The sequence below is a fragment of the Punica granatum genome, chromosome 3 (genome assembly GCF_007655135.1).
Source record: "Punica granatum isolate Tunisia-2019 chromosome 3, ASM765513v2, whole genome shotgun sequence".
Classification (NCBI taxonomy): Eukaryota; Viridiplantae; Streptophyta; class Magnoliopsida; order Myrtales; family Lythraceae; genus Punica; species Punica granatum.
Genome location: NC_045129.1, coordinates 34,933,797 through 34,958,800, shown reverse-complemented (window position 1 = coordinate 34,958,800; position 25,004 = coordinate 34,933,797). Strand labels below are relative to the sequence as shown.

The 25,004-nt window shown below is 40.0% G+C and overlaps 1 protein-coding gene and 1 long non-coding RNA gene across 4 annotated transcripts; both read right to left on the bottom strand.

The window, feature by feature from the left end:
* Positions 1–4,452, bottom strand: LOC116198641. The gene is made up of 2 exons (XR_004155358.1): positions 3,247–4,452; positions 1–378 (listed from the first exon to the last, which is right to left on the bottom strand). It is a non-coding gene; the product is annotated as an uncharacterized LOC116198641 (long non-coding RNA).
* A 9,819-nt stretch (positions 4,453–14,271) lies between these two features.
* On the bottom strand, positions 14,272–23,771 carry LOC116201168 (squamosa promoter-binding-like protein 16). Of its 3 annotated transcripts, XM_031532299.1 has the most exons (8): positions 23,685–23,771; positions 18,967–19,097; positions 18,176–18,289; positions 17,866–17,957; positions 17,251–17,364; positions 16,185–16,655; positions 15,430–15,563; positions 14,272–15,322 (listed from the first exon to the last, which is right to left on the bottom strand). In XM_031532299.1, the coding sequence occupies exons 6-8, from the start codon at positions 16,592–16,594 to the stop codon at positions 14,697–14,699; spliced, it is 1,170 nt and encodes a 389-aa protein (XP_031388159.1). In that variant the 5' UTR covers positions 16,595–16,655; positions 17,251–17,364; positions 17,866–17,957; positions 18,176–18,289; positions 18,967–19,097; positions 23,685–23,771; the 3' UTR covers positions 14,272–14,696. The 3 variants fall into 3 exon arrangements, with proteins under 3 accessions (XP_031388159.1, XP_031388158.1, XP_031388160.1); XM_031532298.1 differs by lacking the exons at positions 17,866–17,957; positions 18,176–18,289; positions 18,967–19,097; positions 23,685–23,771 and having other exon boundaries at positions 17,251–17,596; XM_031532300.1 differs by lacking the exons at positions 17,866–17,957; positions 18,176–18,289; positions 18,967–19,097; positions 23,685–23,771 and having other exon boundaries at positions 16,185–16,650; positions 17,251–17,596.
* Between the last annotated feature and the right edge of the window lie 1,233 nt (positions 23,772–25,004).

The window sequence follows — 25,004 nt, the reverse complement described above, 5'->3', positions numbered from 1 at the left end:
TCGAAGTCTTGGCTTTTTTCTTTTTTTTTTTCTCGAAAAGTAAATTGGGAAATGAAATAATCTATTAGGTTATTAATATTACATAAACACTACCTGATCTCTCAAATAATTATTTATTTGCATAGGTCTGAAATATACAGTATTAAAATTTATATATGAAAAGACAAATTCTGTATATTATATACATCTATAGCTACTTGAGAAACAGCACGTGCATTGGTCCAATAAAAATAATATATGTTATTGAAACATGTAAGATTAAGGCTGCAACACAACAAGATTGAGTCATACATAACATCGTTGTGTTATTCTATCAATTGTTTCCTGGACATCATGAACTCCGCTGCCTCGTCGAAAATTGTACGACCACTTGTGTACCTGCCACAAAACAAGATGAACTCCAAAGATATTTTAACAGAAGAAGAAGAGCCTATCTGCAATGCCATCTCCTCTAGAATATATTCTTAAATAATTGACCATACGAACCTCCCAAAGGAACTCAACTTGAAAGGGAACATGTTTTATACATCCAGCTCCTGATGGTTATATAGGGAACAATACATCCCGACTTTCTCAAGGGATTTCAATAATTCTGATATTCCATTTGTATTTTAACATAAGCACTTCAATGTCCCAGAATGGAAACAGATGGTTATCTAAAAGCTGGCAGTTCTACCGAAGCATTGTTTAGATGGTGTAGAACTACTATAATTCAATTAGCTACTGTTCCTGACAATACATAAACAAATATCATAGAAACAACTGTTGGCTCGAACTAAGCAACTGCCTTAGGTGAAAAGTACAAGCCATTATTACCAGCATAGTGCCAAAACCAGAAGTAGCTCTATCCACATGCCAATACTAAGAGGCAAAACATCACCAACAATGACATATATTGAAACTTCAACTTATGTACCACCTCAAATATCCTATCAATATAAACATGACCTTATAAGCTATGGCGACAAGACGGCAATTTCATGTGGAGCAATTGAAGGTCAGACAGACATACCTCAGGATTGATATTTCTTTTCTCCTCATTCAAGTTTTGAAACCGAAGAGACTGTAATCATTTATAGCTACAAAGTATTGAATTAATGGTATTTTGCAATAAAAAGTCATGCATTTATCAAATCGAAGTCATTATTTTCAGTAATTAGCTTACAACAGATAATTTGAGATTGTTAGCAAATTTCAGAACATAAGTGCAATAAATAGTCATTTCCTAGTTTACAAGTAGGCATGGTCTATTATTATATGGCTCAACAACTTATCATATAGAGATGAATAAAATTATCAAATTTGACTATACAACATGAAAAATCCATGCTATTGGAAGATAGCTAATTGTAGATTCCACTAAATGCGATTTAAAAAAAAAATTAATACCTGTAACAACAGTGATGAGAATAACAAAATAGCAATGTTCCGACCATCATATCATCCTTCTTTTATTCCCTTGAAAAGGAAGGAAAGCATAGCAAGTGCATACTGAACCACATGAGAGTACTTTCATGAGTATACATGCAACAGAAGTCACTCACTTCTTCAGTATAACTACCAACGACATATGCTACACAACAAAGGAGCATATAGTGATAATTATGTTGGGATTCGGTGAGCTTCTTGCAGTTGACATGGTTTAGTTCATAAAATCCTACTCTACATCCTTACGGCAAAAATATATATTGCTTTGTTTGGTTTGTTAGTGTGATTTTAAAATCACACTTTAACTTAATTCTACCCACAATAAAACAAAATAACTCATACAAAGTCAAATGGTGGGTCTCATTTATACCACTTTTTTTCTACAACAAAACAAAATAACTCATACAAAGTCAAAGGGTGGGCCCAATACGTAACCATTTATACAACTCTTTTTCAAAATCAAAATCTGATTTTAAAATCTTACTTACATACCAAATGCAACATTAATTTTTTTCCTCAAGAAATGTCACAATCTGAGGATAAAACTCCAATTCTATCTAACATATTTCTTTCCACTGTTTACAAGTTTAAGGACAAATAAACTATCTATTGAGCCAAAACTGAAAGAACCCAATTTAAAACAAGACCAAACTCCATAAAGCACTACTATCAGGTAACCAAGCTACCTATCCCCAGTACCAAAGATGCCACTGCAACTATGATCAAAGTAAAGAACTTGCCAAACTTCCCAAAGGAATATCTGACCAACGGACTTAAACAGAATATAATATTATCAATATATACTATCTCCTTCGCAAGTAAAATACCATGCCCATATGAAAGTCCAGTTCTTCTTACGAAATTATTATAATAGTAAATCTGGATAAGAAAATTTACCCAAAGACACTTGAGATGACCTTCATCATCTCCATGAATACTTTTATCTAAGTTTGTCATTAACAGCTCTGGTAGCCCCTTAACCAAATTTTCAAGGAAAAATTACACGATCAATAACACAAATCATTTTCTTCCAAGTATTGGAACTGGAACCCTAAAGAAATTATGTTCTCAAGCTATGCTTACCCCTCCATATTCCTACAAAGCATTAGAATTATGATCTCTGCTTGTGATCAGAAGTTGACCTTGATTGATTCCACTGTTCGTAACTTTGATAACAAAATGAAACCCCAAAGTTGGCATAAATATCTTTGAAAACACCAACAGGTGAAAGGAGAACTGACAATAAAGCAGTTTTAAGAAAGATACTGAACTCAGAAAGAGAAACTATGTATGTTACAACATCACCCCAACAGGAGAAAGCACACGTACTTTCAAACCAGTAGCGCTTTCTACAAGGAACAAATTCAATGAGCTTACAGCTCTAAGATTCTCGAATCATTTTTACCAACAGAGGAAAGGAAAAGGTGAATAACAAAATCAAGAAGTTTCAGTTCACAATCTAAACCTATTGACAGTTAGGCAAGAATAGAAACACATTTGACTGTTAGCAGTATCCAAAATAAATGAATCAGAAAATATAAAGTCGAGAAACACTAACACATCTATACAAATCATTGGTTGGAACTATGACACAGGCACTACTATAATAGAAATCTATAAGTAGTTTCATATAGTCCAAGAGATTCATATACCCATTAATTATATGAACAATAGATATTTCCAATGCTTTACGCCATTCGTTATTATGATTATTCAATGCTTGATCCTTTCAAAGAGGGAACTTAACATAGAGACTGAGGAGGGTGGGGGAGAGAGAGACAGAGAGAGAGAGGAGAGAAGAGGAGAGGAGAAACTTACCTTCCATTTCCTAAGCCGGTATTTAGGAGCATTATTTGGTGCTAGTAATGTCAAAGGGTTCAAAGGAATCATCCTAGTCGCAATCAGAAAAGCCTCCGCCGGCTTCCAACTCACCACTTTCGCCAGTATGGTGACCCTTTAAGGTTGCTATCATCCATTTTCTTCAACTATCACAGGAGCAATGGCACCATCAAAAACTCAATCACTTTCTTCTTCCGCAAATATTAACACAAGCACTGTCATCAGGAATCGGCCGACTAAACAAAATCAAATGAGTTTTATACTCTTTATAACCAATACCAAAATCACAAGAAAGATATATTAATGGCTTCGTATGGCATTCAAAATGTGAAACTTGATCTTCTCATCAGCTTCAACAGTGTCCACAATTAAGTGGGGGGGGGAGATCACGAGAGAGCTTCAGGATGTTTCCCCTCAAGAGCGTTGGCATATAAATCTTTTGATGTTTCAACACAATCACAGGGATCGTCCTTTGTTAAACCAAGATAGATACTTCATCCGTAGCTTCTTGTAATCCTCACACTATCATAAGAAGAACATTTGTTTCCCCCATTTGTAGGCATGGCATGCAAGTAAAACTCCTACAGCATCTTTACTTGAAAATTCATATGGGCAAATCAACAAACATTTGATGTGCAGTGTAACGTAAAGAACAGGATGCAGAAGAGTACTATGATAAAACTTAAAATTAAACAGAACAGGCAGGCATAGAAATGCCGTAGGATATAGGATAGAGCGAGGCTGGTGACTGTCGGAAGGATCCACCACGTACTGTGGTCTCGGTGGGTTTGAGCTCTGGGAAGGGGGATGGCAGAAACTGTCAGGGGTAATTTCGGAAGATGAAAATATGTGCTACCCTTTTTTACTGCGGGGGAGATAAAAAAAATGTCCATATTAATCTTTCGAGTTTATTACACCATATGACCTAACGTTGACAAATATTCTTAAATTTATCCCAACGTCATTTTTTTGCCTGAGATATTCCAATATTGCTATTTTTGTTTCACTAACTATCCCCTGAGGTTAGATGGTGACATCAAATTAGCAACATTGGGATATTTCAAGTAAAAAATCGACATGGGATAGATTTAAGAATATCTGTCAATGTTAAATTATATTGTGTAATATACGCTAATCTTTATTATTGAATTCTTTCTATCCTTATGTTATATAAATTAATTTGATTTTTGAATAATAAATTTTTGCGTTTTGCTTATAAGTCCATCCATAAGAACCTGGTTACATATATAGGAAGGACTGGTAATTTAAATGGGTTAGAGAGACAGAAAGCACTTTTAAGCCTCATGAGTAGATCTTGAAATTAATCATTTATTATTTAACGAACTCGCCGGCCCATATTATCACCCAAAAAAATAAAATCACCGACCGGCCCATTTGCAAAATACAATGTGATTTTTCTAAATTATTTTTTTAATAAAAAGTTGAAGTTCTCTTTTATTCACCCCCCAAAAAAAAAAAAAAGTTTCTTTTATCATTATAGATTCTGCAAATCATTCATTTCATGAAGCCTCCATAACAGTATGACCCTTTCTAGATATAACTTTAAACTGAATTTTTCACCAAAGCCTAGCTAGCATGGAGAGACGGCGACGAAGCCCGGTATTATTTGGAAAGTTTAGACGTCCCGACCAACTCTCATGGACAGGTCCAAGCCTCCTATACGTACTAATCAGATTAACTTTCTGTGCTATAAAACTAGTGAATCAAATTTAAGGAAAATTGATTTGATCGTTGAAAGAGGTCGGTGCATAATAGTTGCCCATATTCATCCGAAAGAGAACAAAAGGCATGCATGAAGGCTTCTTTTAAGGAACCCATAAAACAAAAAGTTTACAAGTATAATTAATGAAAGTAGCTTCCAGCTGAAGAAAGCGATAAACTGCGCATTGATTTGAGTTTGTAAGTTGTTTTAAATAGGGGAGCGGTTCGGCGCTTGTTCCGTTTAAATAAGGTATCGAGTTTGAGTATTTATGAATGTAAAAAATCAACACCGAGAGAGTTTTATCCCTTAATGGACCGATCGAGTTTGACCGAATTAGTCGGGCTCCAATTTAACTATGGAATTCACATCGAGAAAAGTTGTTTCGATAGGGGAAAAAGAAAAAGGGAAAAAAAAAGATCATGTGGGTTTTCAAATATTTATTGGGCCATGCATCTTTTATGAGAATATATGTTAAGATTAACCAGGTTAAAAAAAACCCTCCTTATAGATAGACGTGTGTGCTCAATTTAGTTAGGCGATTTAGATGGTATTTATGCCTCAACAACAATATCAGAATATGCTCTCAAATACACCCAATCATTGGATCTGGAAACCCCAAAAAATATCTGTACAAATATATAGAATGAATTTCCGGGGGAGAAAAGGGAAATTGGAAGTGGAGAAGAATAAAGATGATCAACGTGTTCCTATATATTCATAAAAAAAAAAAGATCAACGCGTTCCTATACTGCACATTCTTTTTACTAGTAAAAATTGAATCATGCAATGCAATGCACAAATTTTTCTACTAGCTTGCATCAACTCTGCATATATATGTTCGTCTTATTTTTTATGCTAATATGGAGGTCTTGAGAGAAATTTAATTAGCCGTCACTTGTTTAGTTATCATTTGATTAGTGCGACGTTCTATTTCATGCAGGCAAATGGCTCGGTCATTAACATTACCGCAAAAATTGGAGAAAATTAAAACCGCACCACGTGTATATACCCTTTGGTGGAATATATATATATATATATATATATATATATATATTTTTTTTTTTTTTTTGGGGTAGAATTCACTAGTTGGATTTTAACAAAACATGTAGATCATAATTGATATATTAGGAAATAATAAGATGTGATTGTGCACGATTTATTAGTTAGTAATTAAGGACTAGGAGGCAAAGACAAGCACAATTTGCTCTGTTATATATACATATATATAAATATATACGCATATATTATAGTTATTGAGCCACATGAGGATGCGACCTCTATAGAAAACATAGAAAGACATACATATAGATATATATGTATATATGGAGAGGGATTTAATGCTCTAATTGACAAACACAAAATTCCAAAAACCTTGATATTGATTTCATATCTGTTTAGAAAATATACGTATAGATATATTAGCGTACATCTTGGCATTTATTATTAGGCTCGTCCATATCAAATCTCCGAGTCTCGAACCGTTCCCGAACGATAGTGATGTAGCTAGCGGCCTTCGCGTCCACGTTCTCGTCACCGTTGCCGACGCCGAACCCATAATAGTAGTAGCTCCCCCTTTGCCCTTGCCCCACAGGTTCTGCCCAGGCTCCGGTCGATGGCCCCCTGTTGGCCGGAGTGAAGCTTGAGTGGTTGAGGCAATCGTGCTTGGGCAGGCGGTTGCCGGAGTAACTCTCCGGCTTGACCTTGGATGCGTACTGCACTTCCGAGAACGGCTTGGATTTGGCGGCCCAGGAGAGGGAAGCGGCTAGCTTGCTCTTGATCATGAAGCCCCTTCTCTTATGGTTACGAGAGACTGTCTCCATGTTTCTCGTCTGCCTAATTTCTTCGGGTTGGATCCTACTAGAGAGAGTGAGAGACTGTTGTGCCTCAACAATCATAGAGACGTTCCTTATTTATAGGAGGGAATCAAGTTAGGGATTAGATCAATATATAAACAACGACTATTATGATTTTAAGAAAGTATTATATGATATTATTTGGAAGAATAATTCTTAGGCGGTATCCTTAAAGTGGCATGTTTAAGTGTATGCTTGGATTTCAATCCTATATGTTCTCGAACACATCACAGGTGTATATACATCTAATGGGAAATATAGTTGACCGTGTCAATTTATCAATTAAAAAATGACGTGTCTAGGATAAGGTGTATGATATATATATATATATATATATGAAGGTCAAGACGCACTGTCAAATCGTTAAACGCTCTCTATTGGATCTCTAATGCATATATCCGAAGACTAGTTCGTGGAACTTCCTCGAGATCGCTAGAGGAACAATCGGGGTGTCGTAGGACTACTATTTTAATTCACAAGTGCGTAAGTAAGGGCAAGTATGAATTGCCATTTATTTTTCCCGCATATTGATGGAATGTCGTATTTACCCTCAGCACTACGATGGGCAAAGTGCCCTGCCTTCACACCAAGGGCATTTACGTAAATTCGATGAAAAGGGAAAGCTGTGAGATGGGGACATCCACCCATTGCCGTGGGGGGTGGCCCACGAGCAAAAATCTAAAGACCCAAAATGATCACATTTAGGAATGTGTTCGATCCCATCTAAATATATTTGTTCAGTGTACTTTAGAACTGTTCTTGGAGATATGGATTATATTGGAGAATTAAAGAATGATATGAAGTTCCTTTTTTCCTTTTAGGAGTTCCCAGCAGGTCCGCAAAGGAATGCCATTAACCCAAGCCCCCCTCTCTCGGAGGGAAGGGGTCGAGGCCCTTGACCCCCCCTGGCGAGGAGGGAGGTCCGAGCCCCTAAACCCCTTTGAAGGGAAGAGGGACCCAAATCCTGTTGGGGTTAGGGATGTACTCAACCAAATAATAACGCGGCGATTAATCTTCCTCCCCTTCTAGTGTAATCGAGATAGGAACTAATCAAATCAACCAACAAGCAGTAAAGTAAAACAATACCAAGAATTTTACGTGAAAAACCCCAATGTGGGGAAAAACCACGGGACCAACTCCGAATCAACGATCCACTATGAAGGTTATACAATGTCTTTCATCAAGGGTAAACCCTTGGATCACCAAACTCAAGAGAAACACTCTCTTGGATCACCCAAATACTAAATTCGTCACCCACACCGGGTGGTTCACAAAATCAGCTGAAACAGCACCTACAGAGCTCGAATAGAAATTCTGACCGTTCAGAAGTTAGCCCCACGCGTTGTGAAGCTGCTGTCAAAATTTCGTCCCAATCGGAGTTCGTTTGACGTCCCGATCGAGGTTTGATCTCCAGCTGCACGCTGCCACTGTTAAGCAGAATTCTCCTCTGCTCTTCCTCTGTTCTGCTGTCTGCTGTCTGCTTGCGGCTGCCCTTTTTCTGCTGTCTGCAGCTTCTTTCTTCTACAGCCTTCTCCTATATTCTTTTCTGCCGCTGCTGCTATATATATATATATATATGTCGCCTAACAAATATAAACCCTAACTAAAATGGGTCTTGGGCCTATTAAAGCCCGATAAAAGCCCAATACAATTTGAGCCCAACTTCCTCCAAATTGGAGGGATACCCAACAAACTCCTCCTCCCGACTATTTGGAGGCTTCAAGCATACCGGCTATACTTCGGCAAACATGAAGTTTCTCCCTAGCGAGAGGTTTTGTCATCATATCAGCTCCATTCTCATCAGTGTGCACTTTGTCTAACTTCACCAACTTGGACTCCAACACATCTCTAATCCAATGAAACTTGATATCGATATGCTTCGACCTCGAATGGAAAGTGGGATTCTTGCAAAGATGAATGGCGCTTTGACTATCACAGTGTAGAACATACCTTTCTTGCTTCAAGCTCAACTCCTGCAAAAACTTTTGCAACCACAACATCTCCTTGCAACCTTCGGTCACCGCAATGTATTCGGCTTCCGTTGTAGACAAAGCGATGCACTTTTGAAGCCTTGACTGCCATGAGATAGCTCCCCCTGCAAAAGTCATCAAGTATCCCGAAGTGGATTTCCGGGAATCAATATCTCCTGCCATATCCGCATCCGTATAGTCCACTAACTCCGGCTTACCAGTGCCAAAGTGTAAACACACCTTGGATGTTCCTCTGAGATACCTCAGAATCCACTTAACTGCATTCCAATGCTCTTTCCCCGGATTGGAGAGAAAACGACTAACCACACCAACAGAATGAGCGATATCTGGTCTTGTACAGACCATGGCATACATCAAACTTCCTACAGCTGATGAGTAAGGAACTTTCTTCATCTCTTCTTTCTCCTTCTCACTTGTAGGATATTGCTTCGAGCTAAGTTTGAAATGAGAAGCAAGTGGTGATGAAACTGGTTTAGCATTACCCATGTTGAACCGATCCAAAATCTTCTCGATGTACTTCTCTTGAGAAAGCCAAAGTTTTCCACTTGATCTGTCACGAGAAATATGCATCCCAAGGATCTGCTTTGCCGGTCCCAAATCCTTCATGGCAAAGGACTTGTTGAGCTCCTTCTTCAACTCTGTAATCTTGCTCATATCATGACCAACAAGTAGCATATCATCCACATATAACAGTAAAATGATAAAATCACCATTCGAGAATTGTTTCACGAACACACAATGATCTGAAGTTGTCCGTGTGTAGCCATGGCTCAACATGAAAGAGTCAAACTTTTTATACCACTGCCGAGGTGCTTGCTTAAGCCCATACAAGCTCTTTCTCAGCCTGCACACCAAATGCTCCTTACCTTTAACTCGGAATCCTTCAGGCTGCTCCATATATATTTCTTCCTCCAAGTCACCATGCAGGAAAGCTGTTTTTACATCGAGCTGCTCGATCTCCAAATTTAGACTAGCTGCCAGTGCGAGAACAACTCGGATCGATGACATCTTGACAACAGGCGAGAAGATCTCCTCGAAGTCAACTCCTTTCTTCTGGTTGAAACCTTTCACTACCAGCCGAGCTTTGTATCGAGGTCGCGAGTTCTCTGTCTTCAACCTGTAGACCCATTTGTTCTTCAATGCTCTCTTACCTTGCGGTAGCTTCACTAGGTCATACGTGTGATTTTCAGACAAGGAGTTCATCTCCTCATTCATCGCCTTCAACCAGTGCTCCTTGTGCTCATGTGCCACAGCTTCATCATAGCACTCAGGTTCTCCCCCGTCAGTCAGTAGCACATACTCATGAGGCGGATATCTTGTAGATGGTCGTCTTATTCTATCAGATTGTCTAGGTAGATCTGTAGGCTCTAACTGTAACTGCGAGCCTGTATCATCCGTAGTCACATCATCATCTACCTGAGGAATCTCACCCCCAGTCGTGGTTTCTTCATACTCACCAGGTACCTCTTCCATTGGATGCTCTACATCAACCGGTACAGGAATAGAGATCTCGTGAGGATTGCCTACACTGGCCTTCTCTAACTTTTGCAAATCCTCGATTGTCTGGTCCTCAAAGAAGACAACATCACTGCTCCTGATGATCTTCTTGCTATCAGGGTCCCAAAGCCTGTACCCGAACTCTTCATGTGCATAACCCAAGAAGATGCACTGTTTTGCCTTGGCATCAAGTTTTGATCTTTCATCTCGAGGAATGTGAACAGATGCCCTGCACCCGAATACTCTGAGATGCTTGTATGATACTTTCTTGCCGGTCCACACCTGCTGGGGTACATCTCCATCAAGTGCAACTGACGGTGTAAGATTAATAAGATCAACCGCTGACCTCATTGCCTCGCCCCAGAAAGGCTTAGACAGTTTCGCCTGAGAAAGCATACAACGAACTCTCTCAACAATTGTGCGGTTCATTCTCTCTGCAAGCCCGTTCTGCTGTGGTGTCTTCGGTACCGTCTTCTCAAGTTTGATACCGTGAGTCCTGCAATAGTTCTCGAAAGGACCCCTATACTCACCACCATTATCAGCTCTTACACATTTCAGCTTCATGCCTGTTTCTCTTTCCACTGCTACATGGAAGTTCTTGAAAATCTCAGTCACCTGATCTTTAGTTCTCATAGGGTAAGCCCAAACTTTCCTGGTGTGATCATCTATAAATGTCACAAAATAGAGAGCACCACCAAGAGATCTATCCGACATAAAACAAACATCTGTATGCACAAGGTCAAGTATATGATCGCATCTAGAGGGACGACTTCTAACAAAAGAAACTCTCCTCTGCTTACCAGCTAAACAGTGATCACAAGTGCTCAAGTGCATACCTTTAACGGGCAAAGACTGCTTTCTAGCAAGAATTTGAATACCTTTCTCGCTGATATGCCCAAGTCTCCTATGCCATAGCTCGATAGGATAATCCTCAGCAACATTAATTTGACCGGAATTGTGTCTGGCACGCAGTCTGTAGAGAGTGTCGGTCTTCTGACCCCGCGCCACAATCAACGAACCCTTGGAGAGCTTCCATCTCCCATTACTAAATTTGTTACTGTAGCCTTCATCATCAAGCTGACCCGTCGAGATTAGGTTAAGGCGAATTTCTGGAACATGCCTCACCTTCTTCAGAAGCAACTTGCAGCCAAGCTCGGTCTCTAGACAGACATCACCAGTACCGACAATCTTGCATGACTGTCCATTCCCCATTCTCACATAACCATAGTCTCCGGTAGTGTAAGATGAGAAGAAATCCCGATGAGGAGTGACATGAAACGAGGCACCTGTATCTGCAACCCAGGTAGAGTCCTGACATGTGAAATTCACATAGGCTTCATCACAAATGATGTAGGTCTCTCCATCAGATGCCACTGCTGTAGTACCTTCTTCCTTCTTACTCTCACCGTTGCCATTCTGATTTTTCTTCAGAGCTCTACACTCCCTTTTGTAGTGTCCCTCCTTTCCACAGTGATAGCAAGTGACCACTTTCCTCGTCTTCGACTTTGATCTACCCCTCGATTTGCCACGTGAGTTACTATGCTTGGAAGAGAAATTTCTGCTTTGACTTCTCCCCCGTTGTTCAGTAACCAAAACTTCAGACTGAATGGAAATCCCCGAGCCTTTCCTTCTAGTCTCCTCATTAAATAAACTGTCTGTCACCGTGGCCAACGATAGCTTTCCGTTTGGCGCAGAATTGCTTAATGCAACCACGAGTGTGTCCCAATTATCCGGTAGAGTCCCTAAAAGTAGACAAGCCTGCAACTCATCGGATAATATTATCTCCAGGTTCGTCAACTGGTTAATAATATCCTGGAAATTACTCATGTGCGCAGCCATATCACCTCCATCCTGAAAACGAAGATGAACCAGCTTCTTCACGAGGAATGCCTTATTTTGCGGTGTCTTCCTCGCATAGAGATTTGTCAATTTATCCCACAAAACTTTTGCATTTGTCTCCTGAGCAACATGATGATAAATACTATTGTCTATCCACTGCCGAATCAAACCAATAGTCTTCCGATTTGTGCGTTCCCAAGCCTTGTCATCCTTATCTTTGGGTTTCGCGGAATCCCCTTCAATAGGATCGTACAAATCCCTGCAAAATAGAAGATCCTCCATCCGAGACTTCCATATAGAGTAGTTGGTTGCATTCAACTTGAACATAGATCCTGTAGACTCCTCCATCTCGAAAACACCGAAAAACTCAAACTTCTCTAACCCGAGTCTCTGATACCACTTGTTGGGGTTAGGGATGTACTCAACCAAACAATAACGCAGCGATTAATCTTCCTCCCCTTCTAGTGTAATCGAGATAGGAACTAATCAAATCAACCAACAAGCAGTAAAGTAAAACAACACCAAGAATTTTACGTGGAAAACCCCAATGTGGGGAAAAACCACGGGACCAACTCCGAATCAACGATCCACTATGAAGGTTATACAATGTCTTTCATCAAGGGTAAACCCTTGGATCACCAAACTCAAGAGAAACACTCTCTTGGATCACCCAAATACTAAATTCGTCACCCACACCGGGTGGTTCACAAAATCAGCTGAAACAGCACCTACAGAGCTCGAATAGAAATTCTGACCGTTCAGAAGTTAGCCCCACGTGTTGTGAAGCTGCTGTCAAAATTTCGTCCCAATCGGAGTTCGTTTGACGTCCCGATCGAGGTTTGATCTCCAGCTGCACGCTGCCACTGTTAAGCAGAATTCTCCTCTGCTCTTCCTCTGTTCTGCTGTCTGCTGTCTGCTTGCGGCTGCCCTTTTTCTGCTGTCTGCAGCTTCTTTCTTCTACAGCCTTCTCCTATATTCTTTTCTGCCGCTGCTGCTATATATATATATATATATATATATATGTCGCCTAACAAATATAAACCCTAACTAAAATGGGTCTTGGGCCTATTAAAACCCGATAAAAGCCCAATACAATTTGAGCCCAACTTCCTCCAAATTGGAGGGATACCCAACAAATCCTCCCTCTTCTAGGGGAGGGGGCTGAGGCCACCGACCCCTTGGCAGGGAGATGGTCCGAGGGCCCAACCCCCACCCTCCATCCTCTTCCCTTCTCTCAAAAAGAAAGGGACGGGGTGGAGCCCCTCGACTCTTTTGGAGGGAAGAGGGCCCCTCGACCCTCTTGGGATTGAGAGGGAGTTGAGCCCATAGGCCCCTGAGGGCCCTTTGTTGTGGGCATTGGGTCAGAATTCCCTTTGGTCACTCTTTTCATTTCATCGATGTAAAGGTACGATTTGATTTGGTGGATGACTATCTTATCATGTTTTATTTTCCTTCTTCTTCTTCTTTTTTTTTTCCGTAGAAAAATGAGGCTAGCTGGTTTGCATTGAGTAGAGATAATAACAAATAAAGGGTTGTGAAGTCGAGATAACTACTACATAAAAGTCCGGACCTCTGAGAAATATCTCACAAATCAAAAAGGAGTATAATATCATTTTCTTCTCGATAGAGCTACCCTTTAATCTTATTTGCGTTGTGTTTCAAATACAAACACCACACAAATAAAGCGAGTATATGTTTGGGATTAAGATTTGTTCTACGAGTAAGGTTCCAACTTTATGCGATGGGCAAGCTGATTAAATTTGGATATGGTCTTTGTTGGGAATCTAATACTATTTTTCTTTATTATTGGGGAAACATGCCCTTATCTTGCTCTATTAAAAATTTACGTCACCCCATGGAGATCATCACATTACAAAAATCTACAAACCACTGTACAAAAGGGAAGCTTCAAATCTTTATCTTTTATTCTTTTTCAACCTTTATTTTCTTTATTTTCTTTTTTTTTTGGGTGAATCTTTTTCTTTTTTCTAAAAGGCAATCTTTTTTGAGTCTACACCTGATATTGGAAATCTCAACACCCCAGATTATAAGACTTAAACCCGAGGCCATATTTAAAACGACTAAGCAACATCAACTTGAACCAGCTCATACATACATACATACATATATATATATATATATATGTAACTTATATAACAAAACTCAGTGGGCTGAGTTGAGAAATAGAGAAGTGAACTTTGGCCCAATCCACGAAAAGCCCGCCCATTACAACAATTGAAGAAGCCCAACTTACATAAATACGGGTTTTTCTAAATAAACAAAAGTTACCTAAATAACGACACTCGCATAATCATATCTACAACCTCGACGGACTTAATATTTGGAATTGATCGATGAAGACTAACAGATAATACGATGCAATAGAAGAGAAGCTAACTACGAAACCCCATAGCTCGGTGGAACTTCGATTATTGCTCGAGGAGACATTATTGGGCTGACATCTAATGACGGTCAATGATTTATCACCTTGGAAATGAACCAACCTGACCAGGATCTGGTGGATACTTACTCCCAGGTGAAGGAGGGTGTGTGGTGAGACTGGGACCCACTTGCAGATGACTCGTCTTGCCCACTCCGAAACATACCATGGAGGCTGCCCGGAGAAGCTAAAAAGGAACTCGTGGGCTCGCCTGTTCCCACCCGGTTGTAGTGCAATGCGGGCATTGAGGAGTGAGAGGGCTCCTGCGGGTCGAACTGCATCGTAGTGCCAACACCCTTCTGATGGGCAGCAGCCGGAAGTGGCGATGACAGAAGAGAGAGAGCACACTCGGAGTTGCTCAGCGCTCCGACTAAGCAGCTTGGTAGCATTTTCTGGCTGCTGCATCCACTGTTATTTCCTGACACAGGATTGGGACTAAGAGTAGGTTCACATACTGAAGTTCCACCAGTCACATCCTTGTTGCCTGGCATGAACGGAAATTGGAATTGCGGTCTGTAACCGTGAGGTGAGGAAGCGGAGAAGAGCATTTTCCTGTCACTGACGTTGAGCTGCTGGGGGTGGCTGCTGCTGCTGCTGCTGCTGCTGTACAGTACAGGGTCGTTTTCCGACTTGACAGCTCCAGCCCAAGGGCAGGCCCCAAGAGCACTAGCTGGGAATATTTGAGAGCTACTAACTGGTACGAACTTCGTGCCTGCAGTAACAGAATGCCACAGTACTTGTTTAAAATTGAATAGTAATTCATTTCATGCATTTTCTCGAATCAGCTGTGTTTTAACATTGAGTAAGGGCTTCCTAAACCTTGGTAATTGGCAAGAAATCGAGAGGAGCTTAAGGAAGGATCTGGCTGGGACTTTCTGCGGCGCCTGTTGTGGCCATCAAGACGTTTTCTGCAGCTCCGCTTCCCGTCATCAAATTCCCCCAGGGAATGAAACCTTCCAAAATATATTGAAGAAGATTGGATTTGTTATCCATATGTCAGTAGCGGAATCACATGGAAAAGAGCAATCTAAAGGGAAATACTACGTATAGTTTTAAGTCAAGGAACTCTGCATGAGAGAACAATATAGCAGTAAAGGAATCAACATACCAGCAGAGCATAAGTTCGGATGACAGCAGATCACACTCTGCCTTACGAAATGCAGAATATGGATGTGACTAAGTAAAAACTCGTAGAGGGAAATATCTTAAACGACAAAAAAACAAAACACACCTCTGCCCAATGAATATAATTTTTTCGAACATTTTGCAGTGGTCTCTGAAGGTTCCATTCATACCTTCACATTTCTATATTCACACGAGAAAATCTACAGTTGCTCATATTCATCTACATACGGAGGAAATTTTCTTTAAAAAAAAGATGCTCAATATAGCATGGAGATGTACATATTCGTTACCCGGGAATCAGAACACAGTGCAGAAGAATACACAAGAAAAAGGACCAAGATAAATTGCAATTCCACAAATCATTCATAGTATTAACTTTCAAGAGAAGTTGAATGATTAAGAGAATAAATACCTATTGTTCTTTCTGAAGGAGTGTTTCTATTTCTTACCTGCTGCATTGCTGACAGAACCGCTGTTCCTGACCTCTAATCGTAACTTTCGGGGTCTTTGAGTGAAGCTCACAAACCTTATGCCTCCGATGATAGTCCCTGCATTTGCTGAGATCAGAATTGCATCCATCAACCAAACAGGAGGGAACTTGGGAACCATTATTAGGTGCCCGAGCCCTCTTTGACGATCCGCACGATGGTGGCTCCATCACTGTGAATCCAGGATTCTGAGACTGTTGCACGGGTCCTTCCTCCACACAGCTCCAACTCCCGAGCTTCAGGCCTACCGACAAAGCGTCCTGGGTTCTCTGCGGTTCCTGGTTGCAAGAATTTACAATAGAAGCGATCTGAAGAGTGCCTTTTTTCTCCACTTGAACTAAATCTATAGTTGCAGGGAAGTTATAGCCCATAAAATTCCCCTTTCCGGATCTGACAAATTAAGATGTCCTTTCAACTGCGACGGGCTCTACTCTGTCAAATGAAACAAAGATTGCATCACAAAACTGCTTCCAGCACACCTCATTTCAGGTTAAAGAGACAAAGAGTCTTCATCATAAGATAATTACTAATAGTTCTCCTGATTATCTAGAAATTTCATCCAATCATGCACCCTATGTTAGGAAAGATGAACGCCAGTGACACTTATAGTACATTCAGAGTGTAATTTCCCCCTGTTATTGGCTAGAACGACCGTCTTCTGCTTACTTCATATGGGTTGCACACTATAACGTGAAATAAAAAGTCTAACGGGGAACGGCCCGATTTGCAGTCATGCTAGTTTACGCAGTTAATGGCGATACGACTGCTGAGGTAAGATTGTCCTGCTTCGGGTTAGGATCTGAACAGCATTTAGCATGATTCACAAAAGCAGGAAACACGTTAATCATGCTCAATAATTGAGACATTCTTCACCTTGAAAAGTACATTCCACTCAGAAGACCAAAATTGAGAGCAATCTTCACAATGTCTCACTATAAGTCATGAATTTAACAGCGAGACCAGACACGTTAATCATGAAGCAGCACAGGAGAGGAAAACAGGAGGACTAAAGCCAAAGTCAACTTACCTAGGAAGCTCCGTACACAGAGCAATAAAAGCCGGGAGCTTCCGTACAGTTGCAAGACCAGCCTTCCAAGAGAACGGGGCCTTCGGTGCAGGGTGAAGCCTAGTTATGATAATTCTAGAAAACAACCGGATGACACTGTTAAGTTCGAGATTAGTAACGAACAGCCCTCCCACTGTGATGGGTCAACAAGTTGAAGAAGAAATTTTGAGAAGAGTGAGCCAGAATTGGATAATGTATCCAAATTTAGAAGAGACAGCTTGTGCTGCTGTCAGCCCGAGCCGTACGCTGTGCGTGCGCGCGCGCGAGAGAGAGAGAGTGGTGGGGGGGGGGGGGGGGGGGGAGGAGAGAGAGGTTGTGTGTGTGGATGAGTTTTCCTTCCTCTTGAAGCGTTCTACCTTGGGAAAGAAGGAAAAAGAAGGGAAAAACCCAAAAAAGAACTAGTGGCAGGGAAAGAGACAGGTTGGTGTAACTTTCAGCTTTTCAAGTTTGAGTGAAGGGGAGAAAAAAAAAAAAAAAGAGTTAAAGTACACAGAGAGAGAGAGAGAGAGAGATGACGATGATGAGTGGAGTTGGAAAGGAAAGCCACCATACGGTGTTCTCAGTGTTTCACATTACCTGCCTGTTGTTCCTTCCTGAGCTCTACTCTTCCTTTTGATCCATCATGTGTGAAGGGTTGGAACTGGAAGGAGCCTCCATTGTTGTTGTTTCTGTGCTCATCCCACAACACTGGCACTGGTCAAGCTTTGTTTGGAATTGATTTATTTATTCATCCAAAAGAGATACACTACGGTACAAAATTTCAATTTCCCAGGTTCCGGTTTTTCACTAAGCCCCAAAGTCCAAACTCCAAAGGCAACATCACAACAAAAAGGCCAATAAATAAACTAAGTCAAGTGGAGGGAGGAAGGAAGGAAGGATATCCTACCAAGATCAGTTCACCAGCTGGTCTTTGAACTTGATCAAATTGTACGTGTAGCCTTATCCGGGCATCAAGCAGGAGGACATTTTATAGATGTTGAGGGATAGAGCAAGACGACCCCTATCAGAGGGCAAAAGGGTCAAGAGAGACGGCAGCAGCAGAGGTTTTCAACTGGTCTTTCTTTTTTAGTGTTATATTATAAACTTTATAAGCAGAATAAAATAAACATCGAGCAATATACCACGTGACACACATCACACAAACTGAGTAATTGTAGGCTTCAATCCTTCCAAAAAGAAAAATAATGTACTACGCATCTTGATTTGTGTATGTATAATGAACCCATGTGTATATTCAATTGAAAGTCTCTGCCTTTGGATACTCACAAATATTTATTACGAACATAGGATTATTGGCATGCTTTGACTTCACAATTTTGCATCAGACAGGAGTCAGGAGAGTTCTGTACTAGCAAAACTAGATCGACACAAGCAAAAAACATTAGATTAATAGCCACCGAGAGAGAGCATTAGATGGTAGAATTGGCCAGTCCTTAGAATAGTATAAGTTGCCGAATATTATAATCGACATCAGAATGTTAGTTTATTCTCCTGTTGAACATAAATAATATGTCCAATTTTTTTCCTAAAAAAGAAAGGTGAGGGCGATGAAAAGTCACATGCATGCTTTCCAATTTACTTACTAGCTTCAAAAATTAACCCCAGGAACAAGAAAGGCTTAGAAACGTTCTCAACTCATGTCTTCACTTCGGTAAATGGGAGATTAATTGAACTCACTCTTACTCTGAGATAAGGCTGCGTTGTCACGGCATCTATGAGCAAACATTATTCGACTATAGGCCTGTAGCCTGAGCCCCACCGCCGACTAGGAAGCTACAGCATTAGGGTCGGCGTTCCCCTGCCATGACCTGTGGACAAGAACAGAGAGGAAAAATCTGGGATTCATCCAACTTGTTGGTGCAGGAAAAGAATTATGCTAACCTCAAGAACCAAACTATTACAGTTTAACCAGAACGTAAAGTTACAAGTATAATTTGTGGGTCATTTTCCGCTGTTGAAGATTTGGACGGCAGAAGTAAAAGCCTGATCAAAACCATCACGTGTTATAAATGCTGCCTGGATTTTTATGTTAATAATGAACCACCACATCTACTTTCCCATCTCTTCTGGTTTCACATTACTGCACTTGCTTCAGTGACTGATCCGACAAGCAGAGAGATGGAAAGTTTTTTTTTTTTTTGTACGTTTTCCTGTCTACAGCTTATGAACTAGATAAGTCAAGTTTTAAAGGAACCGACTAAATTGAGGAGAAAATTAATATCGGCAATTATAACATGTATTAAGAAGCTATGAGGAAACAGAGGTAATTTACTTTGTCCGGTGATTGACTTTTTCAACTACCTCCACGTTAATATCAGTCCGCTAATCTTTCATAGGCAAAAGGAGGAAGTCGATAGCTAGGGGACAAAACAAGCCAGGACCATAAATGGGCATCTCCCTCATCAAAGTCATTAGATTTGCCAATGAATGCACGAACTAGTAGGCCAGGGAGAATTGGAACGACATGACTCGGACTGTTGTTCCGCGCTCTTGCTCCCATAATTGAGAAACCTGCAACACTAAGGACTACATACATAGATAGACCTCTTCTAAGATGATAAAAATAAAATACGATTCGCCACAGAAAAAAAAAACGAAAGGTATTGGAATAATTTCTTTCAAAAAGTACAAAGACTTTGTTTTGTTTCGTTTCTGTCTAGAGACCATTCTAAGGACGGCCCGTGTTGGTTGGGGGAGTTTTTATTAGGTTTGGTTAGGAATCAAAAACCCAAGGGGGGAAGGTATAATAGACGTCATGATTTTCGAATTGACGGGTTCAGCTTTGTGGATGGCAGACAAATTTTGCTGGTCAAAATAAGCACCAACACGAACATTACAGCAGTGGCAATTGCATGGCCACCAGAGGATGCAGAATTGATTTTGGAGTATGCATCGGCTTAACTTTTCAACTAGCCATAAATTGATGGGGCTGTGTCCTAAGTAAATGGGGACCCCGCAAAATCGTTTATAGAAACACAACCATCAATTCCTATCTTAAGTAAAAAAGCCTGTCTCCCATGGCCCTTTTATCCCAAAGAGTTCAATTTCTATTTGTCTTGTTCCAATTGGCTCTTCGATAGTAGGTGTGATGTGGGGAAATAATTAATAACACCCCAACCCCACGGTGATGAGGGAGAGGGGCGCCTTTGCATTACTAAATGAATGCTGTGAATAAAAAAAAAGCTAAAGACCCCACACTCTTTCCCTACAAATAATGGCAAGAGTTTATTGCCTAACTCGGAATTCCATCATGAAGGTGCACTGGCAGCCCGATATAATTGGAATCAGAACCGGAAACTTGGCAAGGGTCTACAGATAAGGTAGGCTTAAAAGGTCGCCCCAGTTTGAGATGCCGCCCCCGAGCTCATAAAACTAACTACAGCATTTAGTGTTATACGGTGAACTAGAATCGAAAATATTTCACTTATTACCCGTCTTTTCTTGTATGATCCTGATAATAAGATTAGTAAAATAATGACGATGGTCACTATAATCGACCATATCCATGCATAATCTTATGATGATTATAATAATAGCAGTACCAGAATCATGGACATTCCCCTATAATACCACCTATTCCCCTTAAAGCATTCTGCAAGATGCTATTCTACCGTCTTCTAAAGCAAAGTACCTAACCTAGGTGGTGGTCCCCCCTCCTCCTCGATTCTAGAGGCTTGAAGCCTCGGAACTATGATGTAGACCATAAGGAAGTCCCTGTTTATGTTTTGTTTATAGCCGCACTCCTCCTTAAAGCAACGAAGTGGCCCAAACTAGAATTTGCTCAAGACATTATAGCAACCACACAGCTTCAGCTTCAGTTTTATCTTGAGGATCCCCACATACATACCTAGTAAAAAAGAGAGAATGTACAACATGGAGATTGTGGACCCTTTCTAAATGAATTCAATTATTAACTTTGTGTTTGTACTAATTGATGTCTTCTTGTATAGCGAGTAGGAAATCCTAACATAAAGCTAAGGTGGTTTTTTTTTTATATAAATAAAAGGAGCCGAGGCAATTGGCATAGCAATCCCACCGGGGGTAATCATTTGGGCCGGAACCGTGAAATATCTGATTAAAAACATAACTACACCAGGACCAAAGGGACAATGAAACTTCAGTACCACCCATTCCAAGTCCATAGTCAGATAAGACAAATGGGTTCATCAACAAATAGAGAGACGTAACATTCTTAAACACTCTAAAGAGACTTGAATATGATATAAAGCTTGGAATTCTAGCGAGTTACCAACTTCAATGGAAAAGCTAAGGCGTGGTCTTTGGTAAGTTGACGGGCCCTTTTCTTAACTTACATTTTTTTCTCTATTGGAACTAAATGCTTAAAAGACTTGACACCAATGATTGGATTAATGGAATCGCAGCTCGCAAGTGGTATTATACATGACAATAAGAGAGCAATTAAAAGTGCATAACTAAAGGATTCCTCAGCTTACCCAAAAAAAGGATTGCTCATCATCATTTATAACACCCCCTCCGCCTTCTGGGCAAAGAGAAAATAGTGGGCATCGCGATATCAAGTTTCGTTCAGTAACCTTGAATAATATAAGCACGTCATCCAGATTAGATACTGACTTAATTTATAGATTAGAGAAATACAGTCTCCTGTACCTTCAAGATCTTCGGATCCATATAGTACAGATTTGACTTTCCCAAAGACACCAGGGAACATTTGGGGACTAGACCAGGTAATCTTCCTTACACGGTGAACTTTCTTAGAGCACAAACTTTGAAATGGTTTCGCGAGGAAGGCACTAGGCAGAGCTTTTCAGCCCCATTGGAAAACCATGGCTATCGACGAACTCTAGATAAACCCCAAAGGGGACAAAAGGCATCAGAGTTGAAATTTTATTTTTGTTTTGGAAAGCAGTAGGTGCACATGACATATCCCGTAATCATTCTAAGACACCTTCCCCGCTGGATTGCTTCAAAGTCTTTAAAAAAAGGGGTTTACTTTTAAAAGTGAGCCAGTTCCCAAACTTTGAACCTCAAAAAGTATCCAAATTTGACAACATACGGGCAATTTATTAATCATATACAAAACCCAAGCCGAAAATTTCAAAAGCTTGACAGAATCTTCATCAATTCCACGTAAGTATTAAAAGTAGAATATGCCCATAAACAATCAATTATTTATTAGTGGATTCTTTTCTTTCCATTACGACAATGTGCATACAAATGATTTCGTGCTTAGGACAGGCTTACCAGACAAACAGTAGGAAATGGTAGTCGGATTAAGAAAAGAAACAAAGAAATCAAAAGAAAAGAAAACATTACAACGAGTAATCTCTCCAGAATTGAATGCCAAAGAATTTCAACTGTAAATATTACAAACGATAAAATCCGTAAAAACTAATAATTAGTGATCTGCTATCAGAGACTGTCTCTACTCTTCTTTATTCCTTTAATATGCCCAGAAGGCAGTTTCAGAATGTATAACCATAATTCATGCATTTTAGACGTCGTCAAACCAATGAATTTATTCTTATCTTCAAATTAGAAAACTTTTCTAGATCCTATGAAACCAGCCGGTAACAAAGGCAATGTGACATCATCATCCAATAATAAAAGAAATAAAAAATTGACATTCGACATCTCTACTAGTGATTAATTTTACCTAATATTTGGTTCATTTAACAACGCAGAAGCAAGGGAGAACTCGAAGAAAAGAGCTTTTTGGGGAATTAGGCTTTCATCCTTTAAAAGAAAACTTGAAAGCAACAACTATTTTCAACCGAACACTGTCAACCCAACCAATACAAATGTATGACCTGAAGGAAAGATTCGATTGACTACTTACAAATTTTGTTAAATATATATTAGTTGGTTGCAGGTAGCAGTACTGTTGAAGGAAAGTTTGATGTTTCCTGATTTGGAGATTCCTCATTAAGGTTTTGGTGTTACTAGGTTCGCAACTGACAACTAACCATATTATGGAAAATGATAAGCGGATGGTCAACAACCAATATGCAAGAATAGGGCAAGTCCGTTGGGAACTGTTGCACAATTGACAAATAGGAACCTCCATAGATCAGTGGTAGGAAAGAGGGAGAAATTGAAGCCTATTCTTTTGATGGGCAAGAAGTCTTGGTACTGTAAAAGGTAGACGGGGAATTTGGTCAACCTTCACTTATATAGACAAATGAAAAGGGCCTTAATCTTCCCAGAAAAATAAAAGGGGATTTGGGCTAGGATTTTTCTATTAAAAGATATTAAATGATTACTAGAATATTAGTTTAGCTTAGGTTGGGGCTCAATAATGAGCATAAATCTAGGTCCTTCATCTTGCCTAACTCTAAGCTTTATACAATTTAAAAGAATAAAATTGAGGCAAGATTCTCATCAGAAACTATTACAAAAGCAGTAAACTTTGGAACCTGAAATGCCAGCAGCCATGCCAATTCCGAGTATTGTGTCCTTCGCATTCTCCAACTTTACAAAGTGGATTTGGTCCATGAGAGACAAAACTGCACTCATCGATTAATGATTCTTCAATAACTTAAGCAAAAGAAAAGAAATTGTTCCTTCATAATTCAAAGACGTAATCAGATGGAAAAATGGACAAAGTATTAAAGCTCACATCATCAGAAATACCAATCAGCAATATAAGAAATGACGAAAATATGTTAAGACCCGACCTCCCTCCCTTTCCTCTCAAAGTAAGTCGTTTTCCTTGATATATTTTTAATGATGATCGAATAGAAAGCACACATACTAAAGCAACTTTCAACCAGCTGTTAATCAGGTGGAGGTCTAAACAGCAGATTCTTCAGAAGTTATCCAAGAAGTCAGTTGGCCTTATGAAGAAATGAGACATCGAGAGAGTTTGAACATACAATACATACCTTGAAAATTAGAATTGAGCAAGTTGGCCCATACCAGTTAGTACTTCAAAGCCCATTAGATCTGTGCTCAAACACGAGGCAGTTCATGCTCGTGGTTTGCTATAACGGGCTCCAGAGCACTATATATGGGATATTACTCGACATACTCGAGCCTTTCAAGAAACTCTATCAATCCTCCAAAATTGAAGCACAGCCAATCCCCACCTATCACAGGATTCATCAAAATTGACAACAGACTAATGCTGTGCGCTAACAGATTCCTTCCAATCATCTAGATCTTAAAGCCCCATCACAGGTCACTGTTTAGGTTGCAAGTCCTTAGCACTCTCCCTTGAATGCATTTTGTTCCGAGATAAATAAAATGTGCATTTCCTCACAACGACTCAACAACAAGTATCAGTGAGATGAACCAGTGTGATTCGGACATTACGGAGAAAATCAACTGAAGCACACGGGGATGTCCTGTGCTAAATGATCGATTGTCATGATTCTGTCAATGTTGTAAAGAGATGACCAACTAAGATAAACAACACATGCACAGACACATACAGATACACGTTTTCGATCCGTAAATTGACCAAACTACTGTCACACTATTCGGCATTCTCACGCCTGCAATAGCAGCGGGCATTGATTGCTTAACAAATCCAATGAACATCAAGAACTGCAATTCATCAGACCCCTGTCCTCGCCTTCGATTCCTATAGTTATCAACAGGCAAACGATGCAAATTCCAAGGACGACAATTCCACGGAGATTCTTTCTCGTTCAAAAATCAGCTCAAACACAGCAAGAGATCATGAGAGAGAGGGGGAGAATGAGAGAGGAGGTCACCTCGGAGAATATCGGCAC

Coding starts and splice junctions, on each gene's coding strand:
- LOC116201168 (XM_031532299.1), bottom strand. CDS start 16,594: ATGGGCTATAACTTCCCTGCAACTATAGATTTAGTTCAAGTGGAGAAA. Junction 15,564..16,184: donor TTCTGTCAGCAATGCAGCAG/GTAAGAAATAGA, acceptor ATATTTTGGAAG/GTTTCATTCCCTGGGGGAAT. Junction 15,323..15,429: donor ATTTCTTGCCAATTACCAAG/GTTTAGGAAGCC, acceptor CTGTTACTGCAG/GCACGAAGTTCGTACCAGTT.